At 40.8% G+C, this 22,204-nt stretch overlaps 1 protein-coding gene across 9 annotated transcripts in view; it reads left to right on the forward strand.

The window, feature by feature from the left end:
* Positions 1-22,204, forward strand: part of NRXN3 (neurexin 3) — a 984,600-nt gene that overhangs the window by 398,456 nt on the left and 563,940 nt on the right. For all 9 annotated transcript variants that reach the window (XM_072864172.1, XM_072864170.1, XM_072864171.1 and 6 more), the window contains 4 exons: positions 2,001-2,120; positions 9,629-10,010; positions 11,395-11,585; positions 12,095-12,268. In XM_072864172.1, coding sequence (XP_072720273.1) covers positions 2,001-2,120; positions 9,629-10,010; positions 11,395-11,585; positions 12,095-12,268 — 867 coding nt within the window. The remainder of the gene's footprint in view (positions 1-2,000; positions 2,121-9,628; positions 10,011-11,394; positions 11,586-12,094; positions 12,269-22,204) is intronic.

The raw sequence follows: 22,204 nt of genomic DNA on the forward strand, positions 1-22,204 counted from the left end.
GAGTTTTGCTTGTCTGGCTCCAAAGAACTTAAGCTTTCTGTCCATGATCTAGCTGCCTTGTACAGCTGGATTTAAATTCATGATACAGTGTGAGTTTGGCACACAGGTGAGGAACTGCAGAGGTTACGGTTTTCTCCTGTTAAGGAGATATTCTCTGTAACTGCAATATATGGCTCCTTGTCCTTTTAATCCCAGAATGACTCTTTTATTTTTTCAGGTCAATGTAGAAAAACATTTTTTCCTCTTGCTCTATGTTAAAATTGGCTAGCAATGGGCTTATTTGAAAGGGTATTAAACTAATTTTTTATTAATGTGAACTGCATGATCCTTTAAGGAGAATAACAGAATATTCATTTTGCTTTGTCCTTCTTCCAGAGGATTCCACTACTACACGTTATCCTAGCTGAATGAGACACCACCTTCTTTGCCCATGTTCCCCCTCAGTAAGAATCAGTTACAGTAATGTTGCTAATTAGGCAGTGTGCATACTGTGGCCTATGTAAAGTCCCTGGATGTTTTTCCTATCCCTTCCATCAATTCTGTCTCACTATGGAATATGCTACTCTTACTTGTTAGTCCACACCATGACGCAGATCAAAGTGGGTGCATCCCCTCGTGCAGAGTTTCGCTTGAAGACATGTACAACATTTTCTTCTGTGCTACATAACCAGTCTCTTGAAAACTGGTCAAAATAAATGCTGTTTGTGGCCTATCCGAATAAGAAGATTGATTTGCTTGTGTTGAACAAACAGAGAAATAATCTGCATATCTGACGTTAGTTTTACCAATGCAGTACGCTGAGCTGTAGCAGTGCCTCTCGTTGTCCCTGTCCTGTCTCTTTCAATATGTTCAATGTGTCTTGCTTTTTCTTTCTTGGGTTCCCTTTTTGCCAGTTTGGGCAATAGGCCCAGACCTGATGTGCAACAAGTTCCGCTGTCCTCATTCTGCATTTCTCTGATATACTTGTGTCAAAAAACACTCTAGTAGTGTACTGAAATGAGCATAAAGGCTTTTAATTTAGCACACACCATTGCTCGATTTCACTTACCATTTGACATGGGTGAGGTGTTCCAGTCCTGTAACCTGGACAATTAATGTTTTAAGTAATTGCCTGTCAACTGTGATGGGTGAGCAGCAAAACTGGACAAATACGGGTAGCACTAGTGCTGTTTTCCCAGGAGCATTGTTTGCAAGGGCAACTGTGGTTTTACCTTTTGGAGAAGAAAGGGCTCCTCTTTCCCTTTTGACCTGTAATTCAGGGGGTGAAGTAAGCACCTTATAGCCAGGCTGCTTTGCCAAAGAACCTTAGAGCAAGCAGCCAGGTTGGTGAGTGGTTGTCTTTCTGTGGTTTTAATTAAAAAAAAAAAAAAAGAAACAAAAAAAAAAGAAAAAATTTGGGGTGTGGGGTTTGAGGTTTTGTGGTTTGGGTTTTTTTTTTGTGGTGGGTTTTGTGTTTGTTTGGGTTTTTTTTTGTGGGTGGATTTTTTTTGTTTTGGTTTGGTTTTGAGACGGAAAGACTGAAACCAGCCTGGTGTTTGATACTCAAGTGTTGCTAGACCAGTGTGATTAACTTTGAAAGAATCCCAAGCACCTTGGGGCTGTTGCAAATCCAGGTTCTTAGGAGAGCAAGATTCTGGTGTAATGGCTCCACTCTAGAGACATTTCTGTCACCAGCTTGTTTTTCTAATACTGCAGTGCCCTGTACAATGTGATGTTTGGAAATAAATACCATAGCACAAGAGATTTCTATCCCGTTGTAAATGCACGTGACCTCTGGGCTCTGTGGAGGAAGGCACTTCACTGAGTGCAAGAGTTTGTGACCCTGACTTCCCTCTGAGCTGGGAAGGTGTAGGTGTGAGGGTTGATTACAGGTCACAATACACCTACACAATCTACTAGTCTGTATCACACCGGGTTGATTTTGGTGACTTTTCTCATTGAGCAAATACTAAACTAATTGGCGGTCTGGCTTTAACTGTCGTACCTATCACCATCCCCAGGCAAGGGACCTGAAACTCTTTATGCTGGGCAGAAACTCAATGACAACGAGTGGCACACTGTCCGCGTAGTTCGGCGAGGAAAGAGCCTCAAGCTGATGGTGGATGATGATGTTGCTGAGGGTGAGTGTGATGCATGAGTATTTTTTGTCATTATCTTTGTGTATCTGTTCACAGTCTTTGCCATTACACCCATTCTCCCTGTTCTTGTATGTATCTTCCCCCCCCTCCCCCCCCCCCATTGAAAACTAATGTTCAGTTCTGAGAGACTAACTGTTCTTAGCCAGCACCAGAAACTTCGGAGACAACTATGGCAATACAAAATGTCGGATTAGGGGACAGATGAGCTTGCACATACCTAAGAATGCAGCGGTGCTAAGCAGCACTCTTGTGCCAGGCTCTGTTTGGGGTATACTGTGAGTATACCTCATTCCTGAGCTGCAAATGTGGTGGTTTTCAATGCTGTGGAATCAAAACCAAGGCTTTCTAAATCTTTCCTCTGCACAAACTTTTCCTCGATGGTAAACCCGCATTTGATAGATGTGTTAGAGAATAGCTCATGGCTCAGAGCCATCCAGAAGAAAAAACAAATAGAGCAATTTGTTCCCAACTTCATTTTAGAGGTTAGGGAGGACCCTAACTCACCAGAGTATTTCATATCATCACACATAGAGTGTGTCAGTCCTTTTTTCTTCCTCCCACCCCCCCCCCCGCCATGCATTCCCTGACAGCTTTTTTTGAGCTCCTGCTTCTTTCTGTAGACAAATGTAGTTGAAGGGTAGAAGAAAAGATCAATCACTCAGGAAAGCTGGTGTCTCCCAAGTTATGAGATTTGCATTGAAATGATCAAGGTACTTTAGATTGATCTTTTTTTCATTACAAAATTTTAGAGGTGATGCTTTTCTGGTCCATTTCCTCACAGCTGCAAGAGCCAGAAACTTATTTTTCTTTTTTTGAAGGTCTAAAATTCTTACAGCTGTATGTAACTGTAGGAACTGGGTTTTGGAGGAAAACACCAGGAGTCTGAAGGCTGATAATAGAATCACAAAGAATGGTAACCCTGGATGCAACACTGATATGGATATGTTCATTTAGCTGTGACCCATGCTGTTTCACCAAATGCTGATGTCCTCTCTTCTGAGTAGCTTCTACTCAGAAGGCGACTAGAAGGAATGGCTGCCATAGGCAGTGCCATAATACTATATCATATCTCTGCAAAAAGTTCTTTCTACTGTGTGAATGCAATTAATTTTAAGTAATGTGGTAATTAGATTATTTGGAAAGCCATGAGTCAGGATTTTGAAATAAGCCCAAAGAAGTGGGTTTGGAGGAAAATGACTTGATATATATTTTCCCTCTGAAGTAAATATATGCTGTACTATATAGGCTGAGAATTTGCAAGAGAGAATCAGAAGCATATAAAAGAAGCTTTCCCTCCTTGTTGGAATTGGCGGAGGCTTAGTCAAAATTAGTTTGTAGGAAAATGAAATTTTATTTAAGAGGGAACTTTCTGAATTAATGAAACATGCTGGTAAACATGTCATCCTGTTTACTTCTGCATTTAAAGAGAACAATTCTTCTGGATCTGCTTTTTTAGCAAGCACCATGAGGTGGCACTCTCTGCATTACCAACTCAATCTCCAAAAAGCCATCTGTTTTTTTTTGAAGTCTCTTCTTCATGAAACTGAGTTTATAAATGATAATGATACAATCCTATACTAAAATAGGATGTGCATATGTACATGTATATGAATTACATAATAAGATGCATTACAGCTAAAAATAGCTGTTAAAAGAATGCTATCATGGCAAAGTCAAAAGTCAGAAAAGCCAGAGTTAAGATTTTCTGTGCAATCTGCATCCCACTTCCTTGGGCAGATGATACAGCCTTCAATGATGTGGTCACATAGATTTTTCCACGGGATTCTTGCTGTCTTTCAGCATAGATCAGAAGTCTAAATTGGGCCCCTAGTAAAAATAAACAACCTATTTGATTGCCGCATTCTTTCTTATTGCTTGTTTGGAACAATGCATGCCAACTAAATTTTGCTCTAAATATAGAGCTGTTGTTTTTCCCTTTTTTGTGTGTGTTGTGTGCTACTCATCAATATGTTTAGATAAATCCAGTTACAGCTTCTTAGTCTATTCCCATGTCTATGTTATATGAATCGAGTAGGTGTCTTTTTCCCATTTTACAGGTTTCGAAACAAAGCACCAGATTAAAGTTGGATGTATTTGGTACCAATTTGGCATGATTTTTCAGTCATTTGCATGCACAAATAATTCAGCATGTCTGTAAATTGGATCCTGTAAATTAACTCAACTCTGCTACTTGGAGAATTAGGTCTAGACAATTAATGACCACCTGTGAAAAATTTGTAACGAAGTGACTGACTTGGCTTCCTGCAGGACATCTAAGGGAGAGACAGAATCCAGTTCCTCCGGACAGTATTGTGCTGCTTCATCACAAAACCCTCCTCCCACATTCCTCCACTCCTTACCCCCCGCCCCCCCCCGCCCCGCCCCTCCCCAGACCTCAGAACATCAGTGATAAATGAGACACAAATATAGCAGTCATATTCCTCCCTACAACATCTTACTAGCACCCAAATACCACAGTGGAGGTTGGGTTTTTTTTCTATCTGCTACCACTTGAACTACAGAGCTGCTGATTGCTGTAGTAGTTACAATACTCTCTACAGAGCATAGTGGAGGACTTAGAGGAGAACTGCAGGTGAGGCTGACAGCTAATGAGATCAGAAAACACTGGATTTCACTCCATGATTTCTTAAGAAAAGGCATCTCTGTCCTGATTCTGGTCTTGTACTGTCATGTCCTTTTCAGCTTTTCACTGAACTACTCCTAACTTTCTGCACTACCACTGCTATCACTGTCCTATTTCTTTTAAGCCAGTCCCAGTTTTCTCATTTTTCACCCCTTCTAAAATTCTGGCTTTACCTCTTCCAACCTCTCTCACTCCATTTCTAATGGGTTCCCTGTCCCAGTATACTCCAGATTTCACAGGCCTGGCTTGTCTTTCCTACTCTGGCAACAACTTCTTCTTTGCATTTCTCTAAGAGTAGAAGAGCTAAGGAGAGGAGTTTTCTTGCTCTTGGTCCTTGACATCTCTACACTTTATTTTTCTAATCTTTTGAAGTAAAGAGGCGGGATTTTTTTTAAAAGTGTTTTTAAAAAATGATTTTTGAAAGATTTTTTTAATTTTAAAACAGTTTTAATTTTTATTTTTAAGAAATAAAATCTAAATTTTTAAATTTTATTTTTTAAAATTACAATTCTTCTGGTTTGGAAAAATCAGAAATTTTCATTTGCTAACACTAAAACTGAAACAGCCCCTAACAATCACAGTAGTGGAGGTGAGATGGTTTGTCTGAACAAACTTTCCCATATACTGTTTCAGTTCCTGTGAACTGGCATTTTTCAAACTAAAATATTATTATTTTTGGTAAAGAACTATTTCAGGATTTAAAAACATTTGTAATGGTACTGACACTTGAATTTCTGCAGAGTCAGAAATATGTGACTCTTTTCAGCTGCTTCTAAGTTTGTCCAGCTGTATCTGCTTGGGTTGAAGCTTTCCATGTCAATGGTCTTTGTATAATTGTCTTTAAATTTAGATCCACTGCTAAAATTGGGAATAAGTGAAAAAATAGTTTTGTGTAATATTTTCTCTTCGTATTTGGAATAGATACTTGAAAACATTTTTTCTAATAACAACTGTGCTTGTGTGCTGTCTTTGCAAAAACTTGATCACATTTGGACAAAGTATAAACTGAAAAATTGCACTTTGTACATGGTCATGAGAGGTGAGTTAGGAATATTTCAGTGTTTCAAGAGGACCTAAGCAAGAAAGAGACCATCAGTTCATTTAATCTGACTCTTTATACACCATGAGCCAGGATGTATCATCCAAGTGTCTTATAAATGTTTTCAGCTTTCATTCTGTCCCCAACAGAAAAAAATATGTTGTGAACAGTAGGAAAAGTCTTGAAGGGCCTATCAATATATCTTTTTTTTTTTGTCTTTTAACACCTGGGAACTGTTTAGCTGAGAAATACTAGGAGTTTTAAGGAGATAGCACAGAATATGAGAAAGCTTGTAAGTCCCAGTTGATATGACCTGAGGGAATTGAGAGGAGTTTGTCCTGGACTCGGCTATGGTGATCGGTGTGTCTGCCAGGTATAATCCCAATGACTCAGAAATACCTCTTGCAGTGACTAGTCAAGACTTGTGTATATATGCTAACTGACCAGCAGACGCAATCAAGCAGGATATTATTGCTAAATTTTGTCTGTCTATAGTACACTGGAAACATTTATTCAGGTCTTTATCCAGGTGTCAATTTTTCACAAAACTAGTATGAATTTAAATATTTTTGACCCTTCTTTTCTTTTAAACCTGATTGAATTTGACCAGCATGTTAAAATGTTATTGGAGGCAGAGACACCAACAGGTAGCGTGGCTGTTTCCTTTGGAAAACCTTCTAAAACGAAGGACTTTACCTGTGCAGTAATTATATTAGTAACATACTAGAAGGTTAAGTAGAGAAACATGCAAAAGTAGGGAAAAGTGGTCAGTTCATCACACATAGTCTCTGCCAGTCCTTGCTTCTCAGGGGGAGGACTCCTCACACGCTTCCCCTGCTCCAGCATGGGGTCCCTCCCACGGGAGACAGTCCTCCATGAACTTCTCCAGCATGAGTCCTTCCCATGGGCTGCAGTTCTTCGTGAACTGCTCCAGTGTGGGTCCCTTCCACGGGGTGCAGTCCTTCTGGAACAGACTGTTCCAGCATGGGTCCCTCACAGGGTCACCAGTCCTGCCAGCAAACCTGCTCCAGCATGGGCTCCTCTCTCCACAGGGCCACAGGTCCTGCCAGGAGCCTGCTCCAGCACGGGCTTCCCACAGAGTCACAGCCTCCTTTGGGCACATCCATGGGGTCCTCCATGGGCGGCAGGTGGATATCTGCTCCACTGTTAACCTCCATGGGCTGCAGGGGGACAGCCTGCCTCACCATAGTCTTCACCAGGGGCTGCAGGGGAATCTCTGCTCTGGCGCCTGGAGCACCTCCTCCCCCTCCTTCTTCACTGCCCTTTGGTGTCTGCAGAGTTGTTGCTCTCACCTATTTTCACTCCTCTCTCTGGCTGCAGTTACTGGTGCGCAGGTTTTTTTCCCCCCTTCTTAAATATGTTATCCCAGAGGTGCTACCACTGTTGCTGATGGGCTCAGCCTTGGCCAGCAGTGAGTCCGTCTTGGAGCTGGCTGGCATTGGCTCTATCAGACATAGGGGAAGCTTCTAGTAGCTTCTCACAGAAGCCACCCATATAGGCCACCCCATCCCCCACTACCAAGACCTTGCCATGCAAACACAATACAGAATCTTATTTCTAGAAGTGCTGAGCCTCAAAACCAGTGAGTACTCCGAAGTAGTTACATATTCCACTAAATTGGATGCCAAATATTTCTTTTTTGAGATCTAAAACTGTTTATATGTTGATCTCTCTGTTCCTCAGCTTTGTGTATGTAAAATTGAAAGTAATATCCCTTAATCTTGGAGGAGTGGTAGAAGATGAAGTGAATATTTGAGGATAATTTGCACACTGTGCTGCTGAACTTGTGGGTTGACTGTGGCTGGCTGCCAGACACCCACCCAGCTGCTCTCTCACTCCCTCTCCTTAATAGGACAGGGGAGAAAATAGGATAAGGCTCGTGCTTCAAGATAAAGATAGGGAAATCGCTTACCAATTACTGTCATGGACAGAACAGACTTGACTTGGGGAAAATTAATTTAAGTTATTGCCAATTAAAAGTAGAGTTGGTTGGTGAGAAACAAAGACAAAAAGTAAAACACCCTGCCCCACCTCCTCCTTTTCTCAGGTTTGCTCCTTCATTCCTGACTCTTCTACCTCCCCCCCGCCCAGTGGTGCAGGGGGATGGGGAATGGTGGCTGTGGTCAGTCTGTAACAGTTCCTCTCTGCTGCTCCTTCCTCCTCACACTTTTCCCCTGCTCCAGTGTGGGCCCTTCCCACGGGCAGCAGTCCTTCACGAAGTGCTCCAGTGTGGGTCCTCTCTGCAGGCTATCAGGAAGACCTGCTCCAGTGTGGGCTCTCCGTGGGCCACAGGTCCTTCAGGAAATATCCACCTGCTCTGGCATGGGGGTCTTCCACGGGCTGCAGTGTGGGTGTCTGCTACACTGTGGTCTTCTCCATGGGCTGCTGGAGAATTTCCATTCTGGCACCTGAGGCGCCTCTTCCCCCTCCTCCTTTTCTGACCTTGGTGTTTGCAGGGTTTTTGGTTTTGTTTTTGTTTTATTCCTTTGTTCCTCACTCACAGGCAGAGTTTTGCCCTTTCTTAAATATGCTTTCCAAGACGTGCCACCATCTTGGCTGCTGGGCTCAGCTGTGCCCTGCGGTGGGTCTGTTGTGGAGCTGGCTGGAACCAGCTGTGTCCAGCACGGGGCAGCCCCAGCCTCTCCTCACAGGGGCCGCCCTCCAGACACCCCACAGCCAGCACCTCGCCACGTAAACTCAATACAACACTGCAGAAAATTTCATGAGAGAAAAAATAACAAATTTGTAGCAGAGTTTGAATAATGGTTGTACGCTGAATGATGAGAAAACAATTAAATGCTGAGTAATTAATGAATTTAATATTATGCCTGTTGTACACTGAATGGCACAAGGCCTGTGTAGAAAGGATAGTCACTTGTGTGACCAAATAGTTAAAACTATCTTAATGAAGAACTGTAGAGGACTAAAATAAGGTTGTTTGTAAGGGTTTTTATTCTGATGTTGCCCAACTTGTCTTTGTACTCAAACTAGTCTTTTAGCATACTGTTGTATTTCATCTGTCTGTGTGGGTTCTGTGTCTGTACTGATGCCTAGCACGCTTAGTGAAACATTTAAATATGCTTCAGGAGTAGTCTGAATATTTGGTATAGTGAATAGCTTGAATATTTTAATTGAGAGGTTAAAATCCATCATAATGTGACAAATAGCCCAAGTGATAAGTTGATGATTTAAATATATGGAGGGCTTTTTCCTGTTGCATTCTTGTGTGTTTCCCTCCTGCCGTGCTCTTAAAACAAGAGAAATAACATAAGGCACCAGGAGAGAACAACAGAATAAACATTAGCAGGTTTATGACTGTTCTCACTTCTCATTCTACTCTTTTTATATTAATCTATGTTTATTGAGTGTTTTCAGGAAGCGCACTTTTAAGAGTTGTTTCAGAAGCGTTTGAGTTGTTTGACAGATGGACTGTTGGATCAAATAGATCACTGTAGGCTTTAAGGGAGAGACCTAGTCGTCTTTGCAAACAAGAAAGTCTGTGAAGCACAGGGAAGAATACAGAGCTTTGCTGCCCATGGCCCTTTAGTCCTGTCTTCTCTCTTCTGGCAGGTTTTGGCAACTGCTAGACTCAAGCCTCTCCACCAAGAGTCTATACATTCTTTCTTATGCAAGCTGCTGAACAGTGATTAGATAGGATTAAGTTACTGCTGTTAGTACTGCTGATAGTACTGCTGTTAATCTGGAAACAGGAGGGTGAAGGGCTCCATATAACCTGTTACTGATCCCTGGGCTTTCTGCATGTTCCTCCTTGTTTCTGTCCTTCAGGCACAATGGTTGGTGATCATACCCGCTTGGAGTTCCACAACATTGAGACAGGGATCATGACGGAGAAACGGTACATCTCTGTCATCCCCTCCAGTTTCATTGGCCACCTGCAGAGCCTCATGTTCAATGGGATGCTCTACATTGACCTCTGCAAGAACGGTGACATTGACTATTGCGAGCTGAAGGCACGCTTTGGTCTCCGCAACATTATAGCTGACCCTGTGACGTTCAAGACCAAGAGCAGCTACCTGAGCTTGGCCACCTTGCAGGCTTATACGTCCATGCACCTCTTCTTTCAGTTCAAGACCACCTCAGCCGATGGCTTCATCCTCTTTAACAGTGGTGACGGCAATGACTTTATCGCAGTTGAACTAGTCAAGGGGTAAGTGACTTTCTGCTATATTCTACCAGGTTATTTATAGATAAACTTACTTATAGGTGAGCTTAAAATGCTTGCATAAAGAGAAATTAATCTCATACTCATGTTTTCTCTATTTGCTGAGGTGTATGACAGAGCACTTAGACATAAACACAGAAGCTTAAGACTCCTGATTTTATCACTGACTTCCCCCTGTGGTTGAGGGAAAGACACTTTTACAGTGTGAAACATTAATGTTTTAAGTCCTTTGGATCTAGTTAGGCCAATGTTTTGTCCTGTTAACCTTGCAGAATAGCACAGAGGAGGAGGAAATGTGCTGAGGGCTCTGAGTCTCTCTTTCCCCTTTTATTTTTTTTTTTTCTTGTAGCAGACTCATGATTCTGCCATCTCCACTGAAGGAAAAAAAGAACATATGGGCTGCGGAATTTGTATTTCTGCTGGTGATGCTTGAGGAAAAGTGAACTCAGCTTGCTTTTGAGCCACTATGTTCTTTTCACAAGACCAATGGCTTATTAAAAAAAATCCTTTGTTAGCTGAACAAATTTTGATCTCTTATACTCATCTAGTCACAGTAGACATGTTATCCACAAATACAGTTTACGACTCCTGTTTATTTCAGTATAACTATAGTTCAGTCCTGTTTCATTTTTAACTTTGCATATATTTCTGTAAGTGGGACATTGAGTAATAAAAAAAGCAAGAGTCATGAGCTCCTGGTGCTCTGTTGAAAGTTGAATTTTGTTTTGTGTTTTTTTTTTTTTCCTTTCTAAGTAGAATATTTCTGTTCTATCCTCAGGTGGATTTCTGTGTTTGAACTATATAAATAATTCAGGGTAACACTCCCATGACTTCAGTCTTTGTCAGGGTCTTTATTTTTTGCTGAAAGCTTTGATAATTGTTTTCCAGCTGTTTGAATAAGCCTAGGATCTCATGTGAATTTTAGTACAATATTTTGAGTGAGTTTCCCAATTAACTTCCTAAGGGAGTTATTCAAAACTCAGAATGAACCTGGGGAATATATGCCCCAGATAAGCATATCTAATGTTGCTCTCCAGTACCTTTATCGATATTACCAATTTTAAAAAATAATTATATGCACAGACAGGGTTTTTGTGGACCTGCAAGAACTTTGTGAAAAACAGGAATACTTTATGGTTAGAATCTGATTACTCCAAATGTTGTAATCTCAAAATACTGATCCTTACACTTTCTTGGTGGGAAGGAAACAACTATATCTTTTCAAATCAGTGGCTTACTAGAACTTTCTAACCCAGAGATACTTCTCTTTGTGACTTTTGTAAGTTAATTTATCAACTCTAGCTAGAATAAGGGTCAGTAGCGCTGGAGTTCTTACACAATTTTTAACTAGTTCTTGCTATGTTTACAGGTATATACACTATGTGTTTGACCTTGGAAACGGACCTAATGTTATCAAAGGCAACAGTGATCGTCCTCTTAATGACAACCAGTGGCACAATGTCGTCATCACCAGAGATAACAGTAACACACACAGCCTAAAGGTGGACACTAAGGTGGTCACTCAGGTTATCAATGGTGCCAAAAATCTGGATCTTAAAGGTAAATGCTACAAGACTGACAGTTCCCCCCCTTTATTCTTGTGGGGCTCAACCAGTAAACAAGAGAAAGCTTGCAGGAATCATGCATTGCAGAACAGAAAATCTGGAATTTGCTGATTTTTGACTTCCAATTTCATTTTTCTCTTTCTGTGTTTGGCAACTTCCTGTAGCAGAATAGTTTGTCATATTTTGCTTTTTCAGAAATTGATTGTCATCCTACAGTTTTTCCTAGCTAGGGCGCAATTACAACTGTTTTTTTTTGGGGGGAGGGGGTTGGGTCTGGGTGTATTGTTTTTTGTTGGTTTTTTTTTTGTTTGCTTGTTTGGGGGGTTTTTTGTTGTTTTTTGTAGTAAAGGAGGCAGAAATGACTTCTTGCACAGTATCTTGCTCTGCTTTTAACTTTTTCTGAGCAGCTGTTCAGCTTGCTATATTCATGTTGGGAGAAGGGAAAGCCACTCTAGAAGGAATATAACTTCCTTCTTTTTCTGTGTTTACTCCTTTCTCCTCTAGGTGACCTCTACATTGCTGGCCTAGCTCAAGGCATGTATAGTAACCTCCCAAAGCTAGTGGCCTCACGTGATGGATTTCAGGGCTGTCTAGCATCTGTGGACTTGAATGGGCGTCTGCCTGATCTAATCAATGACGCTCTGCACCGCAGTGGGCAGATTGAGCGTGGATGCGAAGGTATAATTGGTTTCAGAGAAGTTGCCCTCTCAAGCACTCCCCTCTTATTTCATTGCTGCCCCCTGTCCATCTACTTGTCCACCTTACTGTCCATTTCATTAGTTTGCTTTCATCGTGATTTCATTCACTACACTTATGCCTTCTAAATGCAGCATAAGGATAGCTAGCTTCTGCGAGCGGCTTAGCAACTGTTCTCTTGCATACTCCGTCCCCTATGAGGTGGTACCTCCAGTAGTGGAAAGGATGGTACTAGGATGGACTACTATTTACTAGTACTTTTCTCAGAGTGCTTTATTAACATTACAGTAATCTTAAAATACTTTGAAAGATGTTCTGAGCCCTCAATTCACTTGTGCTTCAGAGCACCCTTTTTTGGGATTCACGGACGTAAGTACTTTGAAGGCCAAGTAGAGGCAGGGGAAATGAAAGGTAGAAGGAACGGAAGGATGAAGATTGGATGAAAACTGGAGTTCCTTTTTGAGGATGTGGGCCTTCAATGAAAAAAGCACTGGGGGCATTGTCTCTGCTGTCTGGGAAACCTTTCTCTTTTCCAGCCAGTTTAGAAACAAATGTGATGAGTGGCTTTTTGAAGCATGTAAATAGTAGTGATTTCTTGAAGGTTCTTTAAATAATTTACTGTTCCTGCTAAGCTCCCATTAATTAAAAGAGTATTGATATCAGCAGCACTGACTCAGTAACATGCATATGGCATCAATTCCTAAAGCACTCTAGATACTTACCATCAAAAACCCCAAGGTTTTGCTGGCTGGGTTAAATGAAAATCATCATTATGTCTAGCTCCACTGAATACCAGTCTGCTGTGTTGGCTACCGGTCACTAGAAAAAGATAGTTTTATCAGTAAAGTTGTCTGGTATGCATGTTTGCTAAGAAGATGTATGTCCCAAACTGATCCTTCAAGACGGGACTTCACAAAGTGAAATTACTCCCTGATCATATTTCCCTACCATATCAAGATTACAGGTTACATCATGCTGAAGCCTTGCCACTTGTCAAGACTGTTCCTTCTTAGGAATGAAAGTAATCATCTTAGCGCTACCTTTGAGTATTCATGAAACACCAAATTGCCAGTCCAATTAAATCTGATCCCTTCCTTGTCTCCCAGTGTTCTGGTTGGCTGGGAGCTCCTGTGCCTCAGCCCTCCTTCCACACTCCCACAATAATACTCTGGTTTGTGATAATTTTGTGCCCTGTCACAGGAGCTCACTCAATGTCAACTCCAATTTCACAGCATTGGTAAGTGCCGCACAGCTGTAGGCTGTTATTTTTTCTGTCTTTCTGCCATTTAATAGTGTCTGTTAACCACGTTGTTCCTTGTGGAAATGAGCATAGTGTAGCAGAACTTGTGGCTTTGCCCATTTGTGGCAGAGCCAAAATACCAGAAGAAGTGCACCTTTTCTGTTTTGTTGTTTACAAGATTCAAGGGAAAAAAAATGCATTTGGGTTTTTTTGAAAATGTCTTTTCTGATTATCCTCGGTGCACTGAAATCTATTCTTTAATATTAGTGATTTCTGGTAATTCTTCTCTTTAAAATTAGCTTAATCTGTTGGCTACGTAGCCTGCATGTTATCTCTACTAGCTCTTCTCCTTCAGAGGACCTCTCATTAGACTAACCTGTTGTTCTCTGTGTGGCTCAGGAACAGTCTCATGATGCTTTCTCAGAAGACTCTGCGCCATTATTAGAGCTATGGTGTTTCCTTCTCCTGTACCCAGTCCAGTTCTGTGATTTAGTGGCCTGTTATTGAGGTTGCGTAATCTCAGTGCCACTCCCAAAACATGTAATGTGGGACTTACTCTGTCTGTGTGCCAATCTGGTACCAGCACAGCTGCTGCCTGAATGTGGAGATTGGTTCACTCTTAGAAATGTCAGGAATGTAAGTTCCCTTTCTCTTCTAAAGCCCTTCAAACAAGATTCAAAGTTGGAGACAGAGCTAAAAAACTGTGTGGGAAGGTCAATGATGGACCTCATTCTGCCTTTGGAATAACTTGATCTTGCAAAGCAGTGCCTGTGCTATCTTCCTGAATGGTCCCTGCTCAGTACCAGGGGAACTGGTTGAAGAGGAAGCAGTTTTCTTTGCCAACATGTTTAGGATTAGTAAAAAACCTGAGAATTGGGTCACCAGAAAGCTGTTTCATTTGTTTTTTGAATCACAGCGATCCCCAGGGCTTTATCTTGCATCTTGACTACTGCCTGCTGGTGCCTGTTCTTACAGTTGCCCCTGAAAGTTACACTTATCTCCCCTTTCTCTAAAAATAGAAAAACTCTAAGCATGTTTGGTCCTTATTTAAGTATCCCTATTTTGTTTCCATCTGAAGTAATCTTGGGTGCAGTCTTCACAACGTTTTTAAGGGCTGAAGTCTCAAGCAGTTCTTGCTGTCTCATGGTATTTAAATGTGTGTGTAAGAAACGATTGCAGGCTTTTTGGGTGAACAGTTGGGCTGTGTGTTGATTTGCAGGACATGTCCTTGTTTTGTCATGAAGGGCAGTGGGGCGACATACATGATAACATGCATGCTTAAAGAAATGTCATTCCATCCCCACGTATGAATCTTGCCTTCCAAATGTGGTGTGAGAGATTTCTGCTAATGCTTGCCTCTTGTTGCGACTTGGTTTCAGAAGCAGAGGAGATTAAAAGGTGGCAGCTGTTTTCTCTGAAACTGTCAGTTTGATCTCAGGACAGAATCAAAGGATGTGGGGAGGAAGGAAGCCTGGAGAGTAGTAGGATGTTAGATGTAGCTCAGCAGGCAGCACTGTCCCACCTAAGACAGACCAGTACCTCTACAAATGGGTGACATCATTGCATCCTGTTTGCATTTGTTATCTCTATTCATGTATTTCACTACCCTATTCCATACCACCAATTAAGATTCACAAGTTTTAATAGGAAAATAATAGTCTTTATTGTCTTGGTTCTACTGCCACCTCCTTTTATTTCATTTGAGCAAGCTGTTGAACTTCCTTGGCCACGTTGTTCCTCTTATGTGCTCAAGTGTAATTCAACCTTGCTGTGCACCAAAGCACAAATACCACATCATACGATTAGCTGCGTTCCAGTGATGGGTCAGGCAGTGCTCTTACTTGAGCAGAAGCAGAAAGCACTTTCAATATAAATGATATTTATATGAGAACTTTTTCTTTAGGGCCTAGAGAATCCCAAAGCATTCTTAGGCCATATATGGGAGTCATTAACTGAAATACAGGCATCCTTGAGACTGAAAGTAGCTGGAGTTTAATAGTGTATAGTAGTCCTAAAAAATAAAAAAGGCAGTTCAAGACCTAACGCAAGAATTACTTTATCTCTGATTAGTTTTATTTGTATAATTTCTTTAAATTATCTACGGTGGGATTTTTTTAGGGTAGCACATCTAAGTAACCTCTTTATCCTGTCTGTTAGCTGAAGTGTCAGCTTCCTTTTGCATTATGCATCTTCCTTGTGTGCTGTACAAACTTAAGGTTTCAACTTTTGAAGTCTGCCACTCAATCACTGGTGTGCTGGACAAGATGATAGCTGCCACACTGACCTGTTTTGATGTGTCCTGTAGGACCATCGCTTTTGGCAAAGAATTTTGTGGGTGATTATCTGGAAGGAGAGAACCCAAGAGTGTCTGAAATGTCAAATGAGCCCACGGAGTTAAAGCTCCACACCACACACCCCTTCTTTTTTGCATGTGGTGGTCCGGTTTATTTTTATTGCTCTTCTGCAATTCCTGCGTTTCTGATTTTTCAGGAACAACAGGCAGCTCTTCATTGATCTTGACAGTCTGGTCAGATCTGTAGTGGCAGCTTGTGTTTCCCTGGAAGGTATTCGGCAAAGCCAGAAACCTTCTTGCTGCCTGGTGTGTAAAATCTGTTCTGGGTTGAGGTGCTACACACAACTGTGAGAGGAATGAAGTTTCAGGATAATGATATTATACCAATATATTTATTCCTTTTCCACAGAGCATCTTTAGCTCTTGTGCTAACTGCAGCTTTCATCACCATCTTTTATGTAGCAAGAAGGTCCTTCCCCCTACCACCACCCAAAAAAATGGGTCAGTGAGAGAGCCTGAGAGAAAAGGTACAAAAGGTACGGAAGTGGTTAAGACTTAAATGGTCCTTGTGTCAGTGTCGGGTCAGGCTACTGAACACTCTGAAGAGGCAAAGTCAGTTCTCAGAAAGGACTTCATATTGGCAGCCCACTTCTACTGGAAGCTTGCAAGCAAGTCTGCCACCTACTTTGGGCTTTACTCTCCCCACCCAGAAAATAGGCACATGGTATTTATTTGGATGAGAGTATGAAATTCCCTATGTCTTGTAGAGTACTTTGAAGTAGTGGGTGGAGGCCCCTAGAGATGAGCAAAGCATTAGAAACTGAGGAAAAGCAGCTGTTCGTGACCTGGTTCTCTCCAGTCTCCAGCTCAACAGCCTATGGGCTGTGGTTGGAAATTTTTATACAGCTCCTGAGTTTGAGTAATACAGGCTATATCCATTTCCCTGTCAGACATACACAGCTTGAGAGAAAAGATGTCTGCACTGTGGTGTGTATGCAAGAGTTGGAGGATGGAAGAAGTTGTTCCAGGTGACCTTTTCCTCCTTGAAAGTAAACCAATTTAAACTTTGGATCAGCTCCACCTTGATTCTAGACTTCTAAAATAAATTCTTTTTGCTGAGCACTTCATTCCTGGTCTTACTACTAGATGAATGGATCAGTTTATTCCATCCACAAAAGTAAAAACTGAGTGACTCACTTTTTTTTCCTCACTGGTCCTGGAAGAAGTTAAGCAGAAGTCCAACCTTTTGTGGAGTTTAAAAGTGTTACCCTAAATCTTAATGAGTGCTTCCTGCATTTGGGGTGTTTTTACACCTCTTTATTAATTTGCCATATGTTCTCCTGTGTTTTCCTTTCCTTTATTTGGACACCCTTGTGTTGCTTACCATGGGCCCTAGAGCTATTTGAAATTCAGCTGCATGTTCTAAATACTCACGTTCACCCCATCCTGCCCCCAGCCAAACAAACCTAACAGCAGTGGTTAAAGAATATTGTATTTCTTCTACAAGGCAGTTTTCTATGTGCTTTAGAGATGTGGCTTCTTCCTCTCCTCTTCAGCTTTCCTCACCTGTTCCACTGATAACAGCTTCTCACAAAGGAGAGTGATTATTATTAAACTGGCTGACACTGTTCCAGGTGTTTTGGGACTTTTTTTTGTCCTAATTTAATCTTCTTCCAGATCCTGCAGTAAAATCACAATCTTGTGCTACTTTCCATGAAATAGTATGGTTAACCTTTGGAATTCACTGGTGCATGAAAAGCATGAATGACACATATAGGCTGGATAATCAGAAATGCATTTTGCATACTAAGCAGTATGTGGAAAAAAGAAAATCTAATCTCATGCTTAAAATCTCACAGCAGGATAATGTCAGAAAGGATTTCACCCTTCATCTGCTCAGTAGTGAAACTTCAAATCTGGTGATACTTCACTTTCTCTGTGGAATCAAAGGTTGTCCATTGAGGAGAGGAGCGTTAATTTACTGCATGATGGTGTGACAGCTTTCCTGTTCTTTATGCTTTTGTATTCCCTTGTCACAGTGCTACGGGAATTATGGAACAAATATAAGCTTTGCTCCAGCTCAGCTACAAAGAAGATGAGGAGCAGGGCAGTTAGGAAAAGTGCTTGTTTGTTACACAGAAATTACTTTGTTAGAATATGTGTCGAAGAAGATGCATGGAAAAATGCATCCTCCTCCTCTTTCCACCCCTCTCCCCTTTCTTTTGCATTTTGTTTAAAGAACTCTGGGGATTTTATGGCTCTATGTAGTAGAGCAGTTCTAGAAGTGGGAAGAAAAATCTGACTAGCTCAAAAGGGAAGGTAATTGCCATCTTGAGTCATTCGTGGGCTGTAAAACAATAGCAAAGATTCAAAATGTTAAACTTCATAGGAACCACAGGAAATGGCATCTGTACATGCCAGTTCTAATTTATTGGGTTGTAAAAGACACAATGGGAGAAAGGGAGACCTACCAATCTCTCTTCAATATCATCTGTGATATTAGAACTTTTTAAGAACAGAAGGTTATAAAGGTGAGTATACACTTCTTAAATACCCATCTTTTGAGCAATGAGGTCAGTGATTTGGTGTTTTGTTGTTCGCACTGTGCTGTATAATAGAAATATGTAATCTTCAGTGGCAAAGGATTCAGGAGCTGCTGCCTGTACTCCCATCTTTGTTCTCTGCTTTTTCCATGCTGAAAGAGAAAACTTAGAATCAAGGCATAACACGTCAAAAATCTATGTGGCTTCCTTGTGAACTGGACTCCATTTAAAAAAAAAATAAAAAATCCTGTGCCTAAATGGAAGAGCATCAGTGGTGGTGTTTTATTTTGCTTTTTTATGCTCTGCAATTTTCAGGGTAGATCTATGATTCTCTTTTGCCATGTGGACTACGATTTGGCCACAGATAACAAGATCATTCCCACTTAAGTAAAAGAGTGAGCTTGTACTACTGTCATTCGTGTTGATCGCTCTGATGAGACTGACGAAGATTATATGGGTCTAAAGCCTGAGCTCTCTCTTTGCCTGTTGATGCAAGTTTTCTTAAGGATGTGTTGAAATCCATGAGCAGGCAACAGCTTGTGTGGGGGCAAGGTATTACTGTCACTTTACATCCAGTGTCAAGTTCAGTTCTTGGGATAAACAGACGTTGTCTTCTAGAGTTATCAGTCCCCTATGGTTTTCTGGCAATAAATCCACTTTGGACAAAGAGCCAGGTCAATCTGTGCTGTTATGAGAGACAGAAGATTTAAGTTCAGATCCAGAGCCTGGATGTAGAAATAAAAGAAAAATATTATTGACTAATGTGCTGAAAGTCAAATAGATTTTTTACTTAAATGGATTCTAAGTATTTCTCAAATGAGACAAAATGTCTCTTAAATTATGGGTAAATGCTGAGAGATGGGTGTTAAGAATGTGATATTTTTTTCCTTCTCTTTCTACTATCTGTAAATTCTGTGACCTTGTGTGTGTTTGTGAATGAAATGCATTTCGTCTCTCTTGTGTGTGGTTTAGTTATCTGTTGCTTGGTTGAGTTAAGGTAGCCATGTCCCTCTGTGTCCTTGTTGCTTACATTGTCATTTCTGCATGTATTGATTATGCATGTTGGCTGTGATGGTTATACCAATTGCTTTTATTTATTTAAAGTGATGTGACCCTGGTTTATCTGCCTTTATACTAACCTGTTTATTGGTTTTGCTTTTTTGATTTGTTTTTTATTTTTTGCTAACAAAGTTGAGTTGACCAAAGCTGACCTGCAAGGTAGAGAAGGTTCTTCTTCCCCGTTACTGGTTTGAACAGAAAGATGCTTTTTTGTAATATTTGGTGACTTTTACTGGATGCAGTCACACCTCTCAGACAGGAACAGAATGACAAAACCCTGCCCCTCTGGAGGGGCTATCTAGGTTGAAGAAGGACATGGCAAACAATGGAGGGTTGTTGGTGGTTTTTTTTTTTTTTGGACCTGGGGGGTTTGACTGTATCAATTTCTGAATATCCATAAGAGCACAGGCTGATTTCCTGAAATGCATAATGATTGTTCAGGCAAATAGCTGTTGTGTATAGAGGCATAGAAGGCCCTCAGAGCTTTACAAAACAAAAAGCTGAATTGGATTCCTCAGTACTGATCTTAAGGAGCGAGACCAGCAAGTAAAAGCTAACTTTTTAACTTAGACTTTGAAAAAAAAAAAAAACCAAAACAACCTAAACCCCACACAAATAACTTTTTGGAATTTCAGTTTAAAAAAAAAAAAAAAAAAAAATCTATTAACTACGAATTCCCTTAGTAGTTAGATGGCATTTTACAAGCCATAATTGATCCAAACATATGAGTGGTCATGCCTGATCCTTTTGTACCTGCTAATTTTTGTATCTCTTGTAGGTCTTTTTTAGAACCTTTTACTGGATAGTCTCTGATTTTTTTTACAAAGCAGATAGGGTTCTGTCACGATGTTGATCCTCACATGAAATTCTTACTGACATCTTTTATTACTATTGCTGCTAAGTAAAAAGGGATCAATCAGTGATGTTCGAGATTGCCAAAAGGTTGAGGACTATGTGGATGGTGTTAAAATGCTAAAGCTACTCAAGTGAAAGCCATTAAAGAGACTGAGAGTAGCTTCAGTAGAAAAGAGGGGGGGGGGGGAATTGGGAGAAACCAAGGAAAATGGCTCAGGGGAGAGGCCAGATAGTAATTGAGAACATGACACTTGAATTACAGAGATGATGGGGTAGAGAGTGCTGACAGAAAACCAGTTTGATGAAGGATAATTCTTAGGATACATATAATGAAAGAAGGACTAATGGTATAATTACATACAAATACTCTCTTTCCCTGGGACATAAGTGAGGAAACCTGCTTATTAGAAATTAATAGGACTTTGATACTAGTATAACCGGAGAGATGTTTTCATGGTGTTGAAAGTCTATTCCTTTAAACATGATAGTGAAAGTATACTTCCCAACTCATCTAGAGAGACTGCAATATAGAGTACAAATTAATTTGTTTCTGAATGTTGTGGAAGTTTATGAAAATGCTCCTCCTTTTTAGTGGAAAAGGAGAGAATGGTTTCAGGCATAAGGGGAAGTCAGAGGCATTGAACAATGTGTATCTGTTTAAAAGTCCTGAAACCACAGATGGTATCTGTTATGGTATCAGCTTAATCACCTTGAAGTTTTGTGTCTAAGCCACAGCTTTAGTCTAAGGTTTTGTTGTGGAAGAAAACATGTAGAGTGTTCCCATGTAAAGTGTTCCTGTTTTATTCCCTGAGATAGAGACAAGACTTCCCAACATTTTACATACCACTGGAATTAAGTTTTTGTGGCTTTAATCGCGTGCTTCATAAACTCCTTTTCTATTCACCGTGTTTACTGTGAAGACCTGGTGATATTGCTGCCATGATCTAATGCAATAGATATAATTTTCAAATTAAAATATTCCTGTTCCATATTCCAGGTGTAGGCAGGTAGCAATTAGCTTTGCTTCAGAATATCACCTGTGTTTTTAGGTAGGGTTTGGCATTCTATGCCTCTGTAGAAAAGGATAAAAATATATTTGGAGGAACCAAGGAAATTGTAATGGGTAAACAGTTAATCACTGTAGCAGTTGTTAATAGACAGAAGCATATTAGGAGGCACCCTCTTACCCAACAGATGAAGATACTGACAGCCTGAGATGATTTTAGCCATTGGATGTATATGAAACATTGAATCTGAAAGATTTGACAGCGTAGAGTGTTGCGGCCCAGGGGGTGAACGGAGAAGAACAGCACACCAATATGATGTGGAATCAAGCTCCTTTATTATCAACCTTCCCTTTGCTTATATCTGTTTTCTAAACTGTCCACGCGACACATTGAGTACGTGCACATTGTGATTGGTTATAAGCTTCTAGCATGCAGGTGCCATGCATATTGCGATTGGTTAAAAGCAACTTTCACGCTCCTAGCACGCGAATGCCATGCACATTGTGATTGGTTAAAAGTAGCTTTCATAGGCCGATAAAACAAACTGCAACAAGCAAACTGCAACATTTTGCTTACAGCCGCAGACTTCCTTAAACTAAGGTGTCTTTGTTCTTCTTCAAGGCGTCTTTGTTCTTTGTTCTTCTTCTTTTCCCTTTTCCTTACCTAAATCCTCTCATATACGTTCCACATATTCAAAGCCCCAACATCTCCCCCTCTTTTTTCAAATACTGCGTGACTTATGGTCTCTACTTGATTTCGAACACAACGTATAATACAGGGACCAAATAACAGAATAGCCAAAATCATCAAAAGGGGTCCTGCAAGCATCATTATTATACTGCGAAACCAGGGACCAATTCCCAAACCTCTTAACCATCCCTCAATACCCAGCCCCGATTCCTCCTTTAAATGCTGCAACCC

This window comes from Ciconia boyciana, chromosome 6, assembly GCF_034638445.1.
Source record: "Ciconia boyciana chromosome 6, ASM3463844v1, whole genome shotgun sequence".
NCBI lineage: Eukaryota > Metazoa > Chordata > Aves > Ciconiiformes > Ciconiidae > Ciconia > Ciconia boyciana.